The sequence below is a fragment of the Urocitellus parryii genome, chromosome 3 (assembly GCF_045843805.1).
Source record: "Urocitellus parryii isolate mUroPar1 chromosome 3, mUroPar1.hap1, whole genome shotgun sequence".
Lineage (NCBI taxonomy): Eukaryota > Metazoa > Chordata > Mammalia > Rodentia > Sciuridae > Urocitellus > Urocitellus parryii.
Window position 1 is genome coordinate 155,928,801 of NC_135533.1, and position 18,847 is coordinate 155,947,647.

Here is an 18,847-nt window from a genome sequence, read left to right on the forward strand (position 1 = left end):
TTGGGACTGGTCCCCTGGAGGACCCTGCAACATGTTAGACATTATCTTAAAATTAAAATGCACACATTTGCAGATCTGTGTGATTCCAGTGTAATTGGGCCAACACAAGGACAAAAGCAGACCACATGATAAACAGGTTCACCAAGGAAGTTAAGCTTGTGAGCACCCTAAGGAGATAGCAACTGATGCTCTTCTTTCCACAAGGTCAGGGAAAGTATCTCCAACAAGTGCCTTCGGACCTTAATTTGAAAAGAAGAGCATTTAAATAAAAAGGGACAGCATGTGCAAAGGACTTGGGATAGAACACACATGTTTCTTCAGAGGTCAGCTGCAGCTCATGCCTAAAACTTTGGGGGCTCTAGGAGCTGGGTCCTAAGACAGATACCATGCTTTTCATAGCACTTGGAGCTTTCTGAATCCTCATTTAGCAGGTGAAGAAGCAAAGGGTCTGCTATTAAGTGGAATAAGAAGTCTGAGGCGCTGAGCTAGACTTGCTTCCCAAAGGGGAGATAAGGCGGCCGGGGGCTGGGGGCGGAGGAAGACGGGGCGGGTGGAGGCTGGTCTCGAAGAGCAAGCAGGAAGAGAACAAACAGCTCGGCCGCCAGCGACACGGAACCTTCCATCTAGGATCCCAGGAGCTGCAGACGATCTAAGCAGGAGCCACGCGTAGGCGCAGGGCATGCCGGGAACTTCGAGTCGGCCGCCGCTTAAGATTAACCGGCGGGGTGGGCCTGGAAGGCGCCGGGAAGTGCCGTCCTGACAGATTTGGGTGGGGCCACCGCATTTACCGGAAGGGGAAACCTGGGCCCTGTATTTCGCCAGAAGTGCTTTCCGCAGTGTTACACGCTCCCGGGCAAGGTCGGCCACCAGATTCCACATTTACCCCAGCTGTCATGAGGAGTGCTAGACTCGTCGGGAAGTGTGGGTTGCCTTAATCGTGACGCTAGCCGGAAGTGCGGCGCCGTTGGCGCAGGGCTCGCTGGGAAATGTGGTCCCTTCTGGCGGTCCGGGGCGGTGGCCGTAAGACCTGCAGACAGGGTGGCCAATCCGGCGTGCACCCGGGATGTCTGGGCCGGGTGGCTCCGGGGGCCCGAATGGGGCCGGGGCCCTGGCAGGTGGGGCGCGCTCCAAGGTAGCTCCGAGTGTCGACTTTGACCACAGCTGCTCAGACAGTGTCGAATACCTGACGCTCAACTTCGGGCCCTTCGAAACAGTTCATCGGTGGCGGCGCCTCCCGCCCTGCGACGAGTTCGTGGGTGCCCGGTACGGCGGGATTCTGAAAGCACTGGGAGTGAGGAGGTCCCAGGATGGGGCCTTGGGGCGAGGCTCGGGCGTCAAGTCCTGGAGTAGAATCTGGTAGTGGGTCGGGTGGTGTCCAGGGCAGAGAAAGGTCTTTCTAGGTAAACCCAGAGTTGGGTGACTCTTATTTCTCTATAGTAGGGGTCCCACTAACTTTGTGGTGGGGTGGGAAGTCTAGAAAATCCTCTGGTGGTGTCGAGCATCCCCATGTACAGGGTCCTTTGGGGTTGTGGTGGAATGTAGGTCTCTGTAGTTCTTGGCAGTTGAGAGATATTTTCTAACTTCTGTGGCAGTACCACATGTAGTCCCATTCCTTGGGTGCCACCCACTAGTGTCCTGGCTTTACCACCATCCACCTCTTTTTTCTTTCTAGGCGCAGCAAGCACACAGTGGTGGCCTATAAAGATGCCATCTATGTATTTGGTGGGGACAACGGGTGAGTCTAAGTATCAGGTGTTTGGACCAGGTAGGGAGAAGAGTGTGGTCTCAGATTGGACCTGTGGAGCTCCACTGCTATCTTTCCAGACATTAGCTAAGTACTGTAAGCTTTAGTTTACCCTCTTTGGGGTTACCTGCATTTACGTTGCAGATTGTGGTGAGAATTAAATGAGATCCTGCCCTCAAGTCCTCCTCACAGCATTTGGTGGGTAGCGCATGCTCAGTCCCTCTTGTTTTGAGTGAGTAGATGTAGGGGTTTTTTTTTCCTACTTTTATTTTATTTATTTATTTTTATGTGGTGCTGAGGATCAACCCAGCGCTTCACCCATGCGAGGCGAGCACTCAGCTGCGGAGCCATACCACAGCCCCAGATGTAGCTTTTTTTAAAATATATATTTTTTAGTTGTTGATGGACCTTTATTTTATTTATTTATATGCAGTGCTGAGAATCAAACCCAGTTCCCCACACTAGGTTGATTCTCAGCATGCTAGGCAAGCACTCTACCACTGAGTCACAACCCCAGCCCTAGATGTTGCTTTGAAAAACACATATGTACCCTTGCTGCCAGCCTTGCCAGTCACTTTTTTCTTTCCTCAGACTTCCCTCTGGGCTTTATCCACATGCTTACTCTGAAGCCAAAAAGTATGGAGCAGTTTTATTTATTTTGTACATCTTCCACTTTTTTGTGAATGTTTTCCTGTATTGCATAGACTCCTAGCAAATAACTTGATAATGATCTAATGTTCAGTTGGTGGGCACACCTCCATTCACATGAATTGCCACCAGTTAAATTGTAGTTAGTTTCTCTGTGCTGAGGGTAGAGTGCCTATACATTATCCATCCTGCTCATGAGTCCTAGTTCTGCCTCTCAGCCTCAGAACCTGGCCTAAAGCCCAGAAAGGGCATTGTTGGGGTTGGGGATTTAGCTCAGTGGCAGAGCGCTTGTCTAGCATGTGCAAGGCCCTGGGTTCGGTCCTCAGCCCTGGAAAAAAGAAAAAAAAAAACCCAGAAAGGGCATTGCAGCCTTAGTCCAGTAGGACTCCTTGGGGGCGCTGACCTGAGGTTGGAGGGGTAATTTGCAATCATATCACGACCTGCACACTAGACAGAAGGGCCTCCTTGGCCCTGATCCCCTGGTATCCAACCTGTTTCTGCTAGTCTCTTTTCCCAAGGGCAGTCAGGGGGATCTATTTACAAATACAAGTCAAAGTATATTCCTCCTCAACTCATAATCTTGTGACATCTCTCTACCTCTCTGAATAGAAGCCCAAGTTCTCAAGACAGTCTGTGATACCTATACACTTGTGCCTCCCACTGTTCCTCTGCCTATTCATTTGCTGCATAGGGCCATGCTGGCTGCCTTGCTACCTTTAGATTGTTCCTAGTATGCTCCCACAATAGCTCTTTACATTGGCCATTCCCTCCTTTTCACACTTCCTGCCTCTCTTCTGATCCTCCCTTTGAGTAAGGCCTTTCTTCACTTCCTTTACCTTTTGCCACCTCCATTTGTCCCTGAAGCACACAGATGTTGGATGTAATCTGTGTCCTCTGCTATGTCAAGGCCTGTGCTCCTTTCATCCCAGTATCCTAGCACCTAGATAACTCAATAAATGTCAAAAAGTGGGATGAAATAAGAAAGTGGCATCTATTCAGAGATAGTTATTGGAGCCTTAACAAGAATCTTCCTGGGGCTGGGGATGTGGCTCAAGGGGTAGCGCGCTCGCCTGGCATTCGTGTGGCCCGGGTTCGATTCTCAGCACCACATACAAACAAAGATGTGTGTCCGCCAATGACTAAAAAATAAATATTAAAATTCTCTCTCTCTCTTTCTCTCTCTCCCTCTCACTCTCTCTTTAAAAAAAAAAAAAAAATCTTCCAAACCAAAAAAGGCCTTGATGTCAAGCACAAGGTAGTAGGTGGGAAATGGGGAACCTCTGTCCTCAGGAGTATTCTGTAGCGGGTAGTTGTGTAATAACTATGGAGCAATAAGTAGAATAGTCTTTGCTATGATGTGTCAAAAGATAAAATCACCACAGGGCTGGGATTGTGGCTCAGCGATGGAGTTCTTGCCTAGCATGTATGAGGCACTGGGTTCAATTCTCAGCACCGCATATATATAAGTAATGGTTCATCAACAACTAAAAAAAAAATTTTAAATAATATAAAATTACAACTAATTAATTATAGAGCTCTTTGGCTTTTATTTTTGATTCATGAATTGAGGCAGCCTCCATTCTACAGATTAGAATGAGAGTTCTCACTATACAAGAGCAACCCAATGGGTCTTTTAAGGTGGGAACAAGGAAACCGAACAAAAAGCTGATTGGTTAACATTAGGTTACTTCAGGTTACCTTTTTTATAAGGGTTAAAGCAGAGGGGATTTCCTTATTACACTAAAGGAGGTAGACTGGAATTGATTGTTTTTAGGAAAAACTGATCTGTATTGGGATCTCTCTGCTTCTTTAAAGTTCCAGTTTATGAAGCATTTGGCATGAATACCTTCTATTTTGGTTTGATTTCTAGCTTCCCATAATTTTTTTTTTTTTTTTTTGTGGTGCTGGGGGTTGAACCCAGGGCCTTGTGCATGCAAGGCAAGCACTCTACCAACTTAACTATATCCCCAGCCCAGTTTATTCTTTTTTTTTTCTCCCATATTTTTGTTCAACAAAGGAGACACTAAGAAACAGGTTACAAGGTGTTGTGATATACAAAGCATGATGGTGCATGCCTATAATCCCAGTGATGACTCTGGAAGCTGAAATGAGAGGATTGAAAGTTTGAGGCCAGCCTCAGCAATTTAATAAAATGTTGTTTCAAAATAAAATAAAAATAAAAATAAAAAAGAGAGAAGGAAACAGGAAATTTATCTTCCTTAGGTTGCAACTCTGTAGCCTGTCAGTAGACTGTCAGATCAACGAGATCAAAGAAAGATGGCCTCCTCCTGGGGCAGGATTGTGGATGGGGTGGGGAAAAAAGGAGGATGGGGAGGAATTAGCCATAACATTAACTTGTCAGCTCCTGAATTCCTGGCTGTATGGCCTCAGACACAACCTTTTTTTTTTTTTTTAATTTTTTTAGTTGTAGTTGGCACAATGCCTTTATTTTATTTTATTTATTTTTATGAAGTGCTGAGGATCGAACCCAGCGCTTTACCACTGAGCCATAACCCCAGCCCCCAGGCACAACCTTTTATCTCCCAGGCTGTTTGTTCTTCTTTAAAATGGAGTTTGGGGGCTGGGGATGTGGCTCAGGCGGTGGCGCGCTCACCTGGCATGCGTGCGGCCCGGGTTCGATCCTCAGCACCACATGCCAACAAGGATGTTGTGTCCGCCGAGAACTAAAATAAATAAATAAATATTAAAAATTCTCTCTCTCTCTCTCTCTCTCCCTCCTCTCTCACTCTCTCTTTAAAAATAAAAATAAAATTTAAAAAAAATGGAGTTTGGAGGGCACCCACCTAGTATAGATGAAATGAGACCACAGGGGACACCTGGCATAAGCCCCACCTAAAGCTGGTGCTGGGCTCCTGTTGCTTTGCAGCCCTGTAAGATGGTACAATGTCCAGTGAATTTGTTTCCCATTTTATTGTATATTTAATGTAATTGTTATATTGGTTTTGCAATTAATAAAGAGATGTTAGAAAGATCAGAGAGAGGCAGAGAAGCATCTCATTGTGGTAGTGCAGCATCTGAGGGAAGGGGGTTAAGGCAAGTGAGTGGGGATTCTTGAAGCTGGGGTGAATGATGAGTCTGGCCTTTGGACTATTTCACATCCTCATGGCAGCCCCTGAGTAGACTCCTAGTGGCTGGGATCATGCTTTGGTTCTGACTCCATGTGGGTTAACCTTGCCTGTGTGGCAGCTGTGGTTCCCAATATCAACTGGGAAGCCTTCTTGGTAGTCATCACTCTTGTCCCTCAGGCATCAGTTGGTTGTCTTACCCTGGCCAGGTCCAGAGGTAAGTGAGCCACCCCAAAATGGCCCTTTCTGTTATCCCTTGCAAGGTCTGCATGCAATACCCATCTCTAGAGTCCTGGTAGGGCAATGCCCCACAAAGCACACCTGGCTAATGCCACCCTCTCTCTGGCTGCCTTTTAGGAAGACGATGCTCAATGACCTCCTGCGTTTCGATGTGAAGGACTGCTCCTGGTGCAGGTGGGCAGCCTTCCATGCTCTAAGACTCTGTCTTTCCTTCTGTGCTGTGCTGGGACTGGTTGCTGGCAAAATCAGCTGATCCTGGAGAATCAGAGAGAAGGATCAAGGAGGAAAGAACCAGAGCCCCTGGGCCTTTGGGATGTCACAACCAGAGTATTTTCCTGCATTTCCCGGGTTTCTGTTCTAACTACCACAGTGATTGATTATTCTGTGATTGAAACTAAGGGGTCTATTTGATCTGTCTGTGAGTCCCCAAATTCTGCTGCAGGAGAGCCCCTCAGTTACCAGAACTTCTCCTGGGCCAGAGATTCCTGTGAGATCTGACTTGAGGCAGGGGAGGGTATCAGTTAATGAGTCCTCTCAGGATTGACTCTGTTGGTGCAGGAAGCCACCCAACGGCTAGCAGCAATGTCTTTTCTCCCTTCCCTGCTCCATGGGGCCCATCTTCTGCCAGGAGACCCCACACTGGCAGTAGGGTTAGGGTCTAGCTACCCAGAAAGCCAAGACATATGATTCCAAGTTCAAGGACAGCCTGTATAACTTGTTGAGACCCTATCTCAGCATGTACACCCTTACCAACCCCTTCCACACAGACATCTGTCTCAGCTGTGTGGCCTCCAGTGAGAGACACATGCCCTTTCTGAACACTGCATATTTGTGCCCATCCGCAGTAGTCCAGCCCCTGCCTGGGAGCAGCTCACAGCTGAGGGGGAAATATGAAGTATCTCCTAGAATCAGGAGATACTGGGCTTTCTGAGCTCTACCATTTTCTCAACAGAAACACAAACCCATGGAGCCCATTGTGGCACCACACTCTATTCTGTGGGCCATTCCCTTGGTCCCAAGCAGCCCTTTGGGGTGGGGTCTTATTGTCCTTTTTGCCAGAGGAGGATGTCAGTGCTCAAAAGATGCCAGAACCCTTAGCCACACAGGGCTGCACCACTTGGCATCACCTACCATATCCCCAGGAGCTTTGATAGCACTTGGAATAACTGTAGAAGTAAATATGTTTTTTTTCTCTCTTTATGATACAGCTGTTAACTGATTGATTTTAATTTTTAAAGTCATTAAAGAGCCAGGTGGTGCTACACTGTTGTAATCCATCCCAACAACTTGTGAAACTCAGGCAGGAGACCAACCTCATCAACTTATTGAGACCATGTTTCAAAAATAAAGCCAGGTGCCATGGTATATGCCTGTAATCCCAGTGACTCAGTAGGCTGAAGCAGGAGAATCATGAGTTCAAAGCCAGCCCCCGCAATTTAGTGAGAACCTAAGCAACTTGGTGAGTCCTTGTCTCTAAATGAAATATAAAAAAGAGGCTGGGGTGTGGCTTAGTGGTTAAGAGCCCCTGGTAAATAATAATAATAATAATAAAATAGACGGGCTGGGGATATAGCTCAGTTGGTAGAGTGCTTGCCTAGTATGCACAAGACCCTGGGTTCAAACCCCAGCACCACAAAAAAAAAAAAAAATAAATAAATAAAATAAAATAGAAATGACTGGGGATGTAGCTCATAGGTAGAGCACCAAAAAAAAAAAAAAAAAAAAAAGAAAGAAAGAAAAGGAAAAATCACTGTTAAGGCTAGCTGTAGTGGCATACATCTGTAATCCTAGCTACCGAGAAAGCCAAGACACATGATTCCAAGTTCAAGGACAGCCTGTATAACTTACTGAGACCCTGTCTCAAAATAAAATTTAAAAAAGACTGGGCATGTAACTGAATGGTAAAGTGTTTGGTTAGCATGTGCAAGGCCCTGGCATTAATACCCCACTACTGGGAGGGAAATCACTCTGAAGACTTTATAATTCTTTGTCAAACTTTTCCCAGAAAATGAGCAGCACCAAATAATCAGTGCAAATGGGTTTTTAGTTCAGTAAATAAAATTTAGTGACCCCATGCTGCAGAATACTTAGAGCTGCTGAGAATGGCCCTAGTCAGTTCTAGTGTGGCAGGGGGTCACTAGTGATGTTCTACTGTCAAGTTGAAAATGCAAGTTACAAAATATCCATCTCATTGAGTTTATTAAACAATTATTTGGGGGGCTGGAGTTGTGGCTCAGTGGTAGAGCACTTGCCTAGCATGTGTGAGGCACTAAGTTTGATTCTCAGCACCACATAAAAAATAAATAAAATAAGGGCATTGTGTCCCATATATAACTAATTAAAATATTAAAAAAAAATTCTTTGGGGCTGGAGCTGTAGCTCAGTGGTAGAGCACCTGCCTTGCACATACGAAACACTGGGTTTGATCCTCAGCACCACATAAAAATGAATAAATAAATAAGTAAGTAAGTAAATAAATAAATTGTGTCCATGTATAACTAAAAAAAAAAAAAAAAATTGTTCACAGACATGGTTCAGAGTTATGGAGGGAGGACTCCTAGCTATTGACAGTGATTTTCTGACAATGGAATTATGCAAGAGATTTGGTGCCCATTGCTTTTTTTTTTTTTTTTTTTTTTTAATTTCTATGAGCCAGGTGGGATGGCTAATCCTAGTGGCTTGGGAGCCTGAGGCAGGAGGATTGCAAGTTCAAAGCCAGCAATTTAGCAAGGCCCTAAGCAACTTAGTAAGACCCTATCTCAAAATAAAAAATAAAAATGGCTGGGGATGTGGTACTATTTACTTAGTACCAGGGTTTATTCCCTGGTACTAAGTAAATAAATAATAAAAAATAAAGTTTCTATCAGATGTGCCACTATTTTTTTTTTAACAGTATTGGGGGTTGGGGATAGAAGCCAGAGGCACTTTATTCCTAATCTACACTCTTAATTCTTTTTTGAAATTTTGAGATAGGGTCTTGCTAAATTGCCCAGGCTGGCCATGAACTTGTGTTCCTCTGGAATTACAGGCTTATATCCCCACACTCAGCAAGTAATCACCTTTGAAATGCAAAATTAAAAGGAAACTAGGTGCCATGGCCTACCTGTAGTCCTAGCACTCAGAAGTCTGAGGCAGGAAGATCTCTTGAGCTCACAAGCTCAAGGCCAGCCTAGGCAGTAAAGAGACATTTAAAAAATTGAAGTGTGAGGGTTGCCACCCTGTGGGGACATGAACTATCTGGCTGATCTTGGTGATACCACCCTTGTACCTACTATAGGGCTTTTACCACTGGCACCCCACCAGCCCCTCGATACCACCACTCAGCTGTTGTCTATGGGAGCAGCATGTTTGTTTTTGGTAAGTAGCCTTCTACTCCCTGCTGGGCCTACAGCTGCCCTGTCCTCCTGCCAGCCTTCTCCTAAGATGGGTCTTCTCATATCCTAGATATCCTAGCAGATACTTTCTGTTCACTCCTCAGCTTTGTCCACTGAATTGCTTTGAACTCCTGTACTGGGCAGGGGACCCCTTTCCCTAACTGTCCTGAGCCCATGGGGTTGGGTCATCTGCCTCTGTGAGGGCTGGAGCAAGAAACAGTGTCCTGTTTATCTCTGTATCCCTAGAGCCCAATACCAAGGCAGGCAGATAGTTGGTGCCCCGGTAATGTATAGGTAGATTTTCAGTTGGTTCACTTCAAGTGGGGCCAGATTCTGTCCCAGCTCCTGGAGTTTGAAGATATGCCATGAGTGTGATACTTTTGCTCTCTCTTTACCAGGGGGCTACACTGGAGACATTTATTCCAATTCTAACTTGAAGAATAAAAATGACCTCTTTGAATATAAGTTTGCAACTGGCCAGTGGACAGAGTGGAAAATTGAAGGACGGTGAGAGACTGTGGGACCAGGAGGAGCCTGGATGGCAGCAGGCCTGAACTTGGCTTTCTCTTATGTTTCAGACAGGAAGCCCAAGGCTGGGAGAAGCCTGAGGGCATGAAGTAGTCAGATAGTCAGGAGTGGTCACTTACCCCAGGTATCCATATTCAGTTCTGGATGCCCTTCTTTTAGAAGAAACCTGATGCGTTACTTTGTGAGTACCCCCTTTGGTATTTTGTGGAAGCTGAAAGATAATACTCTGCCTCTGTGAACATCTGAGTTTCATTTTTGTTTTTGAGGTGTTGAGTATTAAACCCAGAGTTTCATGCATCCTAGACAAGTGCTCTATCATTGAGCCATATCCCCAGCCTTATATCTAGTTTTTGTATCTAGCTATCATCCAGGCCTCACAAACCTACTTTCTGGTTCTGTTGCTCCTTCCCAGTGCCCCAGAAGTGGCCCTCAGAGCTCCATTGTCAGGAATATGTGACCTTAGCAGTCCAGCTGTGGTTTGTATCCCACTATGTGGGACTGTAAGCTCTGTCCTTTACTGGATGGCTTCCTTCTTCACTCCCTTTTCACTTTAGGTTGCCAGTTGCCAGGTCAGCTCATGGGGCCACGGTGTACAGTGACAAGCTGTGGATCTTCGCTGGCTATGATGGCAATGCCAGGTAGGCAGTGGCCCGGCCTGTGTACCCCATCTCTGAATGTATGTAGGAACACAGTGAGCTTTCCTGGAATTTGAGAGCTCAGTCTAGGAAAGGTCAGCCAGGTGGATTTTGAGTGCTACTCTGGGGGATTCCCAGGAGGGGGCATGGTTGGAGGAGAGGAATTTGGGTAAATGGAGGTGAGACTGCTGAGTGGGACCTGCCGCTAATCCTGTGGCCCCTTGATTAATCAGATGAAGTTATTTGGGTACCACCAGGAAGAGGGACCCTGAGGGGCTCAGTACATGGGTGGGTGGGCAGTGTCAGGGCATAGACCCAGCCTTAGGTTCCTGCCTATATCACAGGCATTTTCCTTCTAAATTTAGTAAATTAGTTTTGCTATATTTTTCTGATTACAAAAGTAGTATGTGCTCATTCCAAACTATAGCATTGTAAAAATTCCTAGTGATACAGTGGTAGTGGTGATTTTTGTGGTATCTACAGTCTTCTCCTTGCTGTGGGGGAGAATAGCTGAAGAAGCTGTGGCCCTGTTCCACTGTGCCAGATGTTGTATATGAGGTTACTTGTTCCTATCTGGGTAGGGGACCTGGAATGGCAAGGATTTGGTGCAGTTCCTGCTCCCACACCCAGCTCCCATGTCAAAGCTTCACAGGTAGTCCCCTACTTACATGGCAGGTTGTTTTTCCCTGCATTCATTTGCCCTGGCCAGGGCCTGGTCTACCCTAACAGCCAGATCCAAAGGAATCTGATCCCACTGTCGTAATGCAGGTTGAATGACATGTGGACGATTGGCCTCCAGGATCGGGAACTCACGTGCTGGGAGGAGGTGAGGTGCCCAGAGAGCTGTTGGGATAAAGACAAGGGCTGCTGGGGGGTGCAAGAAGCCAAGGTAGGGTGGCAACAGAGGCTGCTTTCTTGCCTTTGCCAAAGCCCAGCTTCACTGTCCTCCATGACCTGGCAGGAACCTCAGGACCAATTCTAGCACCAATTGCACAGTGACTAAAGACTTTTAAGTCTTCGGGCTGAGGATGTGGCTTAGTGGTAGAGTGTTTGTGTAGCATGTGCAAGGCCTTGGATACAGTCCCCAGCACTGAAAAAGGCAGGGGGTATGACACTGAGTTATGGATGGGCAGAGTACTGTATGTTGTGATGATATATATGAGTCTGGTCTAATCTACACTTATTTGAACATAGTGAGGACAGCTTGCTCTCTGGTGTCCTAATTACTGGAGTTTCCCCTAGGACGTTCCTTTCCTTGTAGAAATGTATGACTTTTAACCTCTAATGATTTTACCCTCGTGGTTTTAACCCCCACTGGTCAAAACCATACTCACGTATGTGGATGACATGGGTTATAAGCTGTTCAGCAAAAACTGGTCTATGAACCCTCATTCACAAAGCTTCAAGAATGAAGGTCCCACCCTATAAGTACATAGATATGTGAGCTGAGGTCCTGTGAGAGCCTTGGACTGAGTTGCATCCCCATCCCAGGTGGCCCAGAGTGGTGAGATCCCACCATCTTGCTGCAACTTCCCTGTGGCTGTGTGCCGGGACAAGATGTTTGTATTCTCAGGACAGAGTGGAGCCAAGATAACCAACAACCTCTTCCAGTTTGAATTCAAGGATAAGACGTAAGCACTCTGCTTGGGGAGGAGGCATAGTTAATGTCCTAGCCTGTTTCTGATAGCCATGGTAGCCCATCTTTCCAAGCTCTCACATATAGCAGGAATATATAGTCTGGAGCAGGGATGTGTGGCATACCCACCAGGCCCCTCAGGTATGGCTGCAGCTCAGCAAAATAGGGTCTGGACCAGGAACCCTGGCTGAGCCTCCCTCTGGAGGACAATTCCTGCCCTGTGAGTGGCTTGATCAGTCCTACCAATAACAAATGGGACTGGTACAGCTGTCCTGTGATGGCAGAGGATGGGAGGGGTGCCCAGGCCCTGAGAACTTCTGTCCTACACTGTCCTTGGCTGCCAGTTGACTTTTCCCCTGTGATGGGGCTGTGTCCTCTGTCACTGGGAGTGAATGGAAAAGAGGGAACATGGGCTTTGGAGGTGACTCAGGAATTGCCCTTTAGATTAGGGATAGGTAGGAGGAGGGGCTGGTATCCCTGGTGGAGAGAAACCTCTTTGGGTGATGAGCAGGGGTTGGCAGCATACAGCCACATGGATCTATTAGCCAGGATCTATTTTGGTTCTTCAACTTACTTAGCAAAAGAGACAATTTGCTGGAGATACTGTAGGAGCAGCATTAGCATGTGGGATCCAGAGTGGGGACTTGGCAGTCTGCTCAGCAACCCACAATGGCACAACTCCATTCCCCAGAGAGCAAACTGCCCAGAGGTCAGTTTCCCATACCATCACTGCTTCCTGCTTCATGTCAGAGGAGGGGGGGCTTGTGCAGGATCCCATGAAGTTGGACAAGGCTGGTGGTGCCAGAGCTAAAACAGGGCATGGAATTCTGGGGACCCATAACCAGGCCCTCCCTTGGGATCCTGAGATGGTCACCACAGGAGTTACAGGGGGACTTCACAGAGGAACTTGTTGTGGGGAGGCTTTGGTAAGGAACAGAATTCCTACCCCAGCACTAGTTTACTGTTGTGTACTCCAGGTGGACACGTATCCCCACTGAACACCTGCTCCGGGGCTCCCCGCCGCCCCCACAGCGGCGCTATGGACACACCATGGTGGCCTTTGACCGCCACCTGTATGTGTTTGGGGGTGCAGCTGACAACACTCTTCCCAATGAACTGCATTGCTACGATGTGGACTTCCAGACCTGGGAGGTTGTCCAGCCCAGCTCTGACAGTGAGGTGAGCACTACCAAGCTATGGAGTAGGGGTTCCAGGGGGTCCTGACCCACTAGCTGGATGCCAATAGCTCTCACAGCCTCAGGGGGCTCTCAGGGTTCCAGAAAGTCAAGAGGAGCAAGGCCAGGACACCCTGGGCCCTCAGCCCTGAATGCCTGCCCCTCTGGCTCTAGCTCCTTCTGCAGTCTTCAGGTTTTTAATATTCCATGTTCCATCCTATCTGCACTGTGCTGCTGTCCTACAAACATTATGGGGAAACCTGCTTTGATTGCTGCCTGGGCTCACCTTCACAGCCCTCATCCTGTTCTTTTTCCCTCCTTCTAAACCCACAGCATGCTCTGGCAGGGATGACAGCCTACCCAGCCCTTGCTGACTGGTTACATGCCCACGTTTCTCCCCACCAGGTTGGTGGGGCTGAGGTGCCGGAGCGAGCTTCCACTTCCGAGGAAGCACCCACCCTGACCTCTGAGGAGCGGGGTAGCTTCAAGAAGTCCCGGGATGTGTTTGGCTTGGATTTTGGTACTACCTTACCTAAGCAGCCCAGCCAGCCAGCCTCAGAGGTAAGGGGCAGAGACACTTGTTAAGGCTCCATCACTCCTTGAAGCAGATACTATGATGAACCTGTCACAGATAGGGAGAAGGAGGCTCTGAAAACTGTTCAGAGTCACTCAGCAAAGGAGGCACAGGGCCAGGAGCCCATGCCCTGTTGGCTGGACCAATGTCCCTGGGGGCTCCAGACTTTGCCCTCTGGGGTCTGTTCATCCTGAGGGTCTCATATCCCATTCTACCCCACTCGTCCACATGGCCCTGGCTTCCACTGTTGTCTGCAGTTGCACTCAGGAAATTTGTAACCTCAGAGACTGAGCTGTTTGGCCTCTCCTTCACAGTCATATCCTTGCCCATGGCTTAGCCACCACCAACCCCAGTGCTGGAAACCATGCCCCATCCCTTCCCCTCTGCCCACTTGTCACCCTCCTTAGCTGCCCAGCGGGAGGCTCTTCCATGCAGCTGCTGTCATTTCTGATGCCATGTACATCTTTGGGGGCACCGTGGACAACAACATCCGCAGTGGGGAGATGTACAGGTTCCAGGTATGTGGCTTATGAACTTGTAGGGCCTACTGGGATGGACAAGCTCCAGTGATAGAACACTGAAGCCCAGTAGGGAGGGGCAGGGCTTGTCCAAGGGTGCCTGTTGATTACTGAGCCTGATGGGATGGAAGCCTCTTTAAGGCCAGTGATGGGGGGTGATGGCTCTAGGTTGAGGGAAGGCTGAAGTGACACTAGGAGTAGGTCACTGACCTTCAGTGCAGAATGGACCAGGCAGACCCCCAGCTTCAGAGCAGGGTAGGGAAATGTGAGGGAATAAGCTGACCTCGTAGACGCAGCCTGGCTAGACTGAGCACTGGGACCTCCAGGACACCCATAGCTTAGAAGAGGGTAGACTCTGGATTGACACTACTTTCCATGGCAGCTTCTTCCCACACTTGGAAGAACATGTGGTCCAAGCAGGAGTCCATGGGACAGTGGAAGACAGAGGTATACTGGTGGAGCCAGCATGAGTGCTTAGGTCCAGGCAGTGGAGATGCCACAACCCTGCCAAAGTATGGGGAACTAGCTTAAGGCAAGGAGTGGCAGTGAGAGTACCCTGCTGGTGTGGAACCAGTAGGCAGTTGCAGGCACTGAGGCCCAGAGCAAGGCATGCCTGTGGGTAGAGAGATAACTCCTCCCTTTCCTCAGCCAGGCCTGTCTGCCTTTGCACTCTGTGGGATAGCATAGGCTGGACAGGAGCCTCAGGGTTAGCCTGCATGGCAGCACTGGGGTCTTCTTCTGCAGTTCTCCTGTTATCCTAAGTGCACGCTGCATGAAGACTATGGGCGACTGTGGGAGAGCCGCCAGTTCTGTGATGTGGAGTTCGTGCTGGGTGAGGTGGGTGCCCTTCCTTAAGCCCAGCCCCATTTGCTGAGTGGGAACTTCTCTCTGAGGCCCAGCTGACCACATAGTGGTGACTTCCCTAGCCAGCTGGCCTTTGTCCCTTGGAATGAGGCTCCTATACCCTTCATATGTCATTCTTTATGTAGAAGGAAGAGTGTGTGCAAGGCCACGTGGCCATTGTCACGGCAAGGAGCCGCTGGCTCCGCAGGAAGATCATGCAGGCACGTGAGCGATTGGCTCAGGTAAGATTTCCCTCTACTGCTGAATTGGGTAGCTGTGTCCATTGTTCACTGGGGTTCCCTTGAGCTCCTTTCTTTTCCCCTCAGAAACTGGAGGAGGAGGCAGCCCCTGCTCCCAGGGAGGTTCCTAGTGGAACACGGCTGCCCCTGCTGCGTGTGGCCATTCGAGAGGCTGAGGCCCGACCCTTTGAGGTGCTCATGCTGTTTCTGTACACCGACAAGATCAAGTACCCAAGGAAAGGTCTGTGTGGTGTGTGGGTGGTACAGTAACAGGGCAGGGGGTGACAGCAGAGCTAGAAGGTGGGTGTGCTAGTCAGAGGGCCTTATAGACAGACCCTCTGAGGCTCAGAGGCTGTGGTCACTCTTGATTACGTGTGATCACAGCAGCCAGCATGGAACCCAGCTGACACTCAGCAGTCCTGACCCAAATTCATCTGTGAGGGAGCCCTGGGCTGTGTCCCTAGGCTTCCCTTCCTGGGATCCCTGAGGCTCAAGGACTTTTGGGTGCAGGCCATGTGGAGGATGTGCTGCTCATCATGGATGTGTACAAGTTGGCGCTAAGCTTCCAGTTGTGCCGCCTGGAACAGTTGTGTCGGCAATACATTGAGGCCTCTGTGGACCTGCAGAATGTACTGGTTGTGTGTGAGAACGCTGCGAAACTGCAGCTGGGACAGCTCAAGGTGCGGGCAGGGGTTAGTGCTACTGCTGGGATCATCTGCCAGCCTGGGGCTTTGCTGGATGGGGTGGGGCATGCATGCTCAGGCTGGGTCCCAACTCTGCTCCCTGCAGCAAGCCCCTTGCCCAGCTTGGGGCCTTGGGCTGACCCCACTTGCCTGCCCGGGCCTGTCTATCCCAGGAACACTGCCTGAACTTCGTGGTGAAGGAGTCCCACTTCAACCAGGTGATCATGATGAAGGAATTTGAGCGCCTCTCATCCCCACTGATAGTGGAGATTGTAAGGCGGAAGCAACAGCCACCCCCTCGCACCTCCTCAGACCAGCCCATGGACATTGGTAGGGAGCCCTTATTACCCTGCACTGTGGGGAGTGATGGATAGTGTTGGGTAGAACACTTAAGAGCCATGGAGGGCACTTGCTAAGCTCTTGGGACACGGGGTGGGTCTGTGGCCATGTGCTGCTGGGCACAGGGGCAGGGATGGACAGGGGAAAGCAGGCTCCCTCATAGAATCTCCCCAGTTCCCCCAGGGCTTTCCATAGCAGGCTATGCAGCAGTGAGCCTGGATTCCCTAAGCCCATTTCTGGGTTGAACATGGGTACTTCTTTCTGCCTGGACCATCAGGTCTGATGGTTCAGGGTCAGTGATCAGCCACTGAACATTTGTTTTAGACACAGTGATGGTTGAGAACAGCCTCATATACTCCCAGTGCTTTCTTGTCTCCTCTCACTCTGAAAGAGATGTTACAGACTCCTTCTTTCTCCCAATGTTCCTTGGAGCCCATGCTGACCCTTGCCACTGACCCTTGGTCATATCTGGAGACACCAGAGGTCAAGTGATAGGCCCAAAGGAGGACAGAGTGGGCCAAGTTGTGGAAAATCAGATGTTGGTAGTGGCAGGCCTTGGGACTATCTTTGGGAATGCAGAGGTCCAGCTATCCTGGGGAACTGAGAGGGAAAAATAGAGACTGGAGGCTCATCTGGCCTTGGGAAGCTTTGTACAGGGCAGCAATGTGGGCTGACATGCAGAGAGGCAGTGCCTGTGGGGTCCTGAGAGTAGAATATAAAATAACCCCTTTGATCAGGGTCTGCTTGGGGTGTGGAGGGGCCACCTGCTCAGGGTCCCTCCACACCTACCTTCCAGGCACATCTCTGATCCAGGACATGAAAGCATATCTGGAGGGGGCAGGTGCAGAGTTCTGTGACATCACTCTACTGCTAGATGGGCATCCACGGCCAGCTCACAAGGCCATCCTGGCAGCCCGCTCTAGGTGGGTCAGAGGCCTATACAAGAGGGCAGGGTAGAGCCCAGGTGTTGGCTTCCTTCTTCTGAGAGATGGGCATTTGCACCCCACCCCCCCACAGCTACTTTGAGGCCATGTTCCGGTCCTTCATGCCTGAGGATGGGCAGGTGAACATTTCCATTGGGGAGATGGTGCCCAGCAGGCAGGCCTTTGAGTCCATGCTGCGCTACATCTACTATGGAGAAGTCAACATGCCGCCTGAGGACTCCCTGTATCCTCATAACTCAAGACACTCTCTGGTCAGCACTGAGGGGTCATAGTACCTGCCCTTGGGCTACTTTGGGGTCCTATTGCCCTGTCTTGGCCAGATGGGGGTGAACCATCTCTGCATTCTAGAAGATTTCTCAGTGCCTGGTGCAAGGTGTCTAGAGCAGGTGGGCAGCTGGTAGGGAGGGTTCGTATCCTGGGAGAATGATGTTGGCCATTGTTCTCTGAAACAGGCAAGCAGGCAGATAGGAATTGATTTCTCTTACTTCACTTCAGTGGTGTCAAAACCTTTTCCCCCATTCTTTGCAGTGCTGGATGTATAACCTAGGGCCTCATGTATGCCAGGCAACTAACTGCTTGACCACTGAACTACATTCCAGATTCTTCAGTGGGGTTTGAACATGAGGTACTAGAATGCCTGTTGGCTAGTGAGGCTATGGAGAAGTTCTGCAGATGGGCATGAGAGAATAAGATTTGTGGTTTTCTTTGCATCTTGGATAAGACCTGTTTAGAGAATCAGCCAATATCTGCATCTGGATGAAGCTCTAGCCCCTGGTGTATGAGGCTCCTGAAGCACATTCCTAGGGGAGAATGGAGAGAGCAGCTGGGTGGGCATATGGGCTTCCCTTGGTCAGTGGCTCCTTAACCAGCTCCCAGCTACCTTTTTGCTGCCCCCTACTACTATGGCTTCTACAACAATCGGCTGCAGGCATACTGCAAGCAGAACCTGGAGATGAATGTGACTGTGCAGAATGTGCTGCAGGTATAGCCCACCTCTCCCTCTGAGGGTAGGGGAGGTGGAACAGTGCCTCAGAGTTATTGCCATTGCAGATCCTGGAGGCCGCTGACAAGACACAGGCATTGGACATGAAGCGGCACTGCCTCCATATCATTGTGCACCAGTTCACCAAGGTCAGGGCCTGTCTTGATCCAGAGCTCATGAATTCAGCCCTCCTCATCAGTACTTCATGGAGGTGGGGGGTGCATCTGGGCTGGGCCAAGCAAACTATACCCATTGGCCACTTGGTTGGTCCTCAGACTCAGCCCAAGCCCAGAGAAGGTTGGGCCCCAAAGAACTCAGCCACCCACCTTGGCCCTTTTAGGAATCTGGTTCTGTCTCATTTTGGCATTTTGGTCATCTGTACAGGTCTCCAAGTTACCCACACTGCGGTCACTGAGCCAGCAGTTGCTGCTGGACATCATAGACTCTCTGGCCTCACACATCTCTGACAAGCAGTGTGCAGAGCTGGGTGCTGACATTTGAGAGCACCATTGGTATCAAACCAGCATGGAAAATGATGCCAGATTGGTTGGCCCACTGCAAAGATTGCTCTGGCCATTCCTGTGTCTGCAGTGTAGCTGTTCCTGTGGAGTCAAGGATCAGGGTGCTCAGAGCCTCCAAATGGAGCTCAGCAGGTGCAG

At 49.3% G+C, this 18,847-nt stretch overlaps 1 protein-coding gene across 1 annotated transcript; it reads left to right on the forward strand.

The window, feature by feature from the left end:
• The first annotated feature begins 83 nt into the window (after positions 1-83).
• Positions 84-18,847, forward strand: Lztr1 (leucine zipper like post translational regulator 1). Its single transcript, XM_026401657.2, has 21 exons — positions 84-1,263; positions 1,673-1,735; positions 5,836-5,892; positions 8,996-9,075; positions 9,491-9,599; positions 10,175-10,258; positions 11,024-11,081; positions 11,747-11,886; positions 12,869-13,070; positions 13,472-13,627; positions 14,048-14,158; positions 14,903-14,995; positions 15,148-15,243; positions 15,328-15,481; positions 15,751-15,920; positions 16,097-16,253; positions 17,059-17,185; positions 17,280-17,429; positions 18,083-18,188; positions 18,257-18,337; positions 18,573-18,847. Exons 1-21 carry the CDS (start codon positions 1,064-1,066, stop codon positions 18,687-18,689), a joined length of 2,511 nt encoding a protein of 836 aa, XP_026257442.2. The 5' UTR covers positions 84-1,063; the 3' UTR covers positions 18,690-18,847.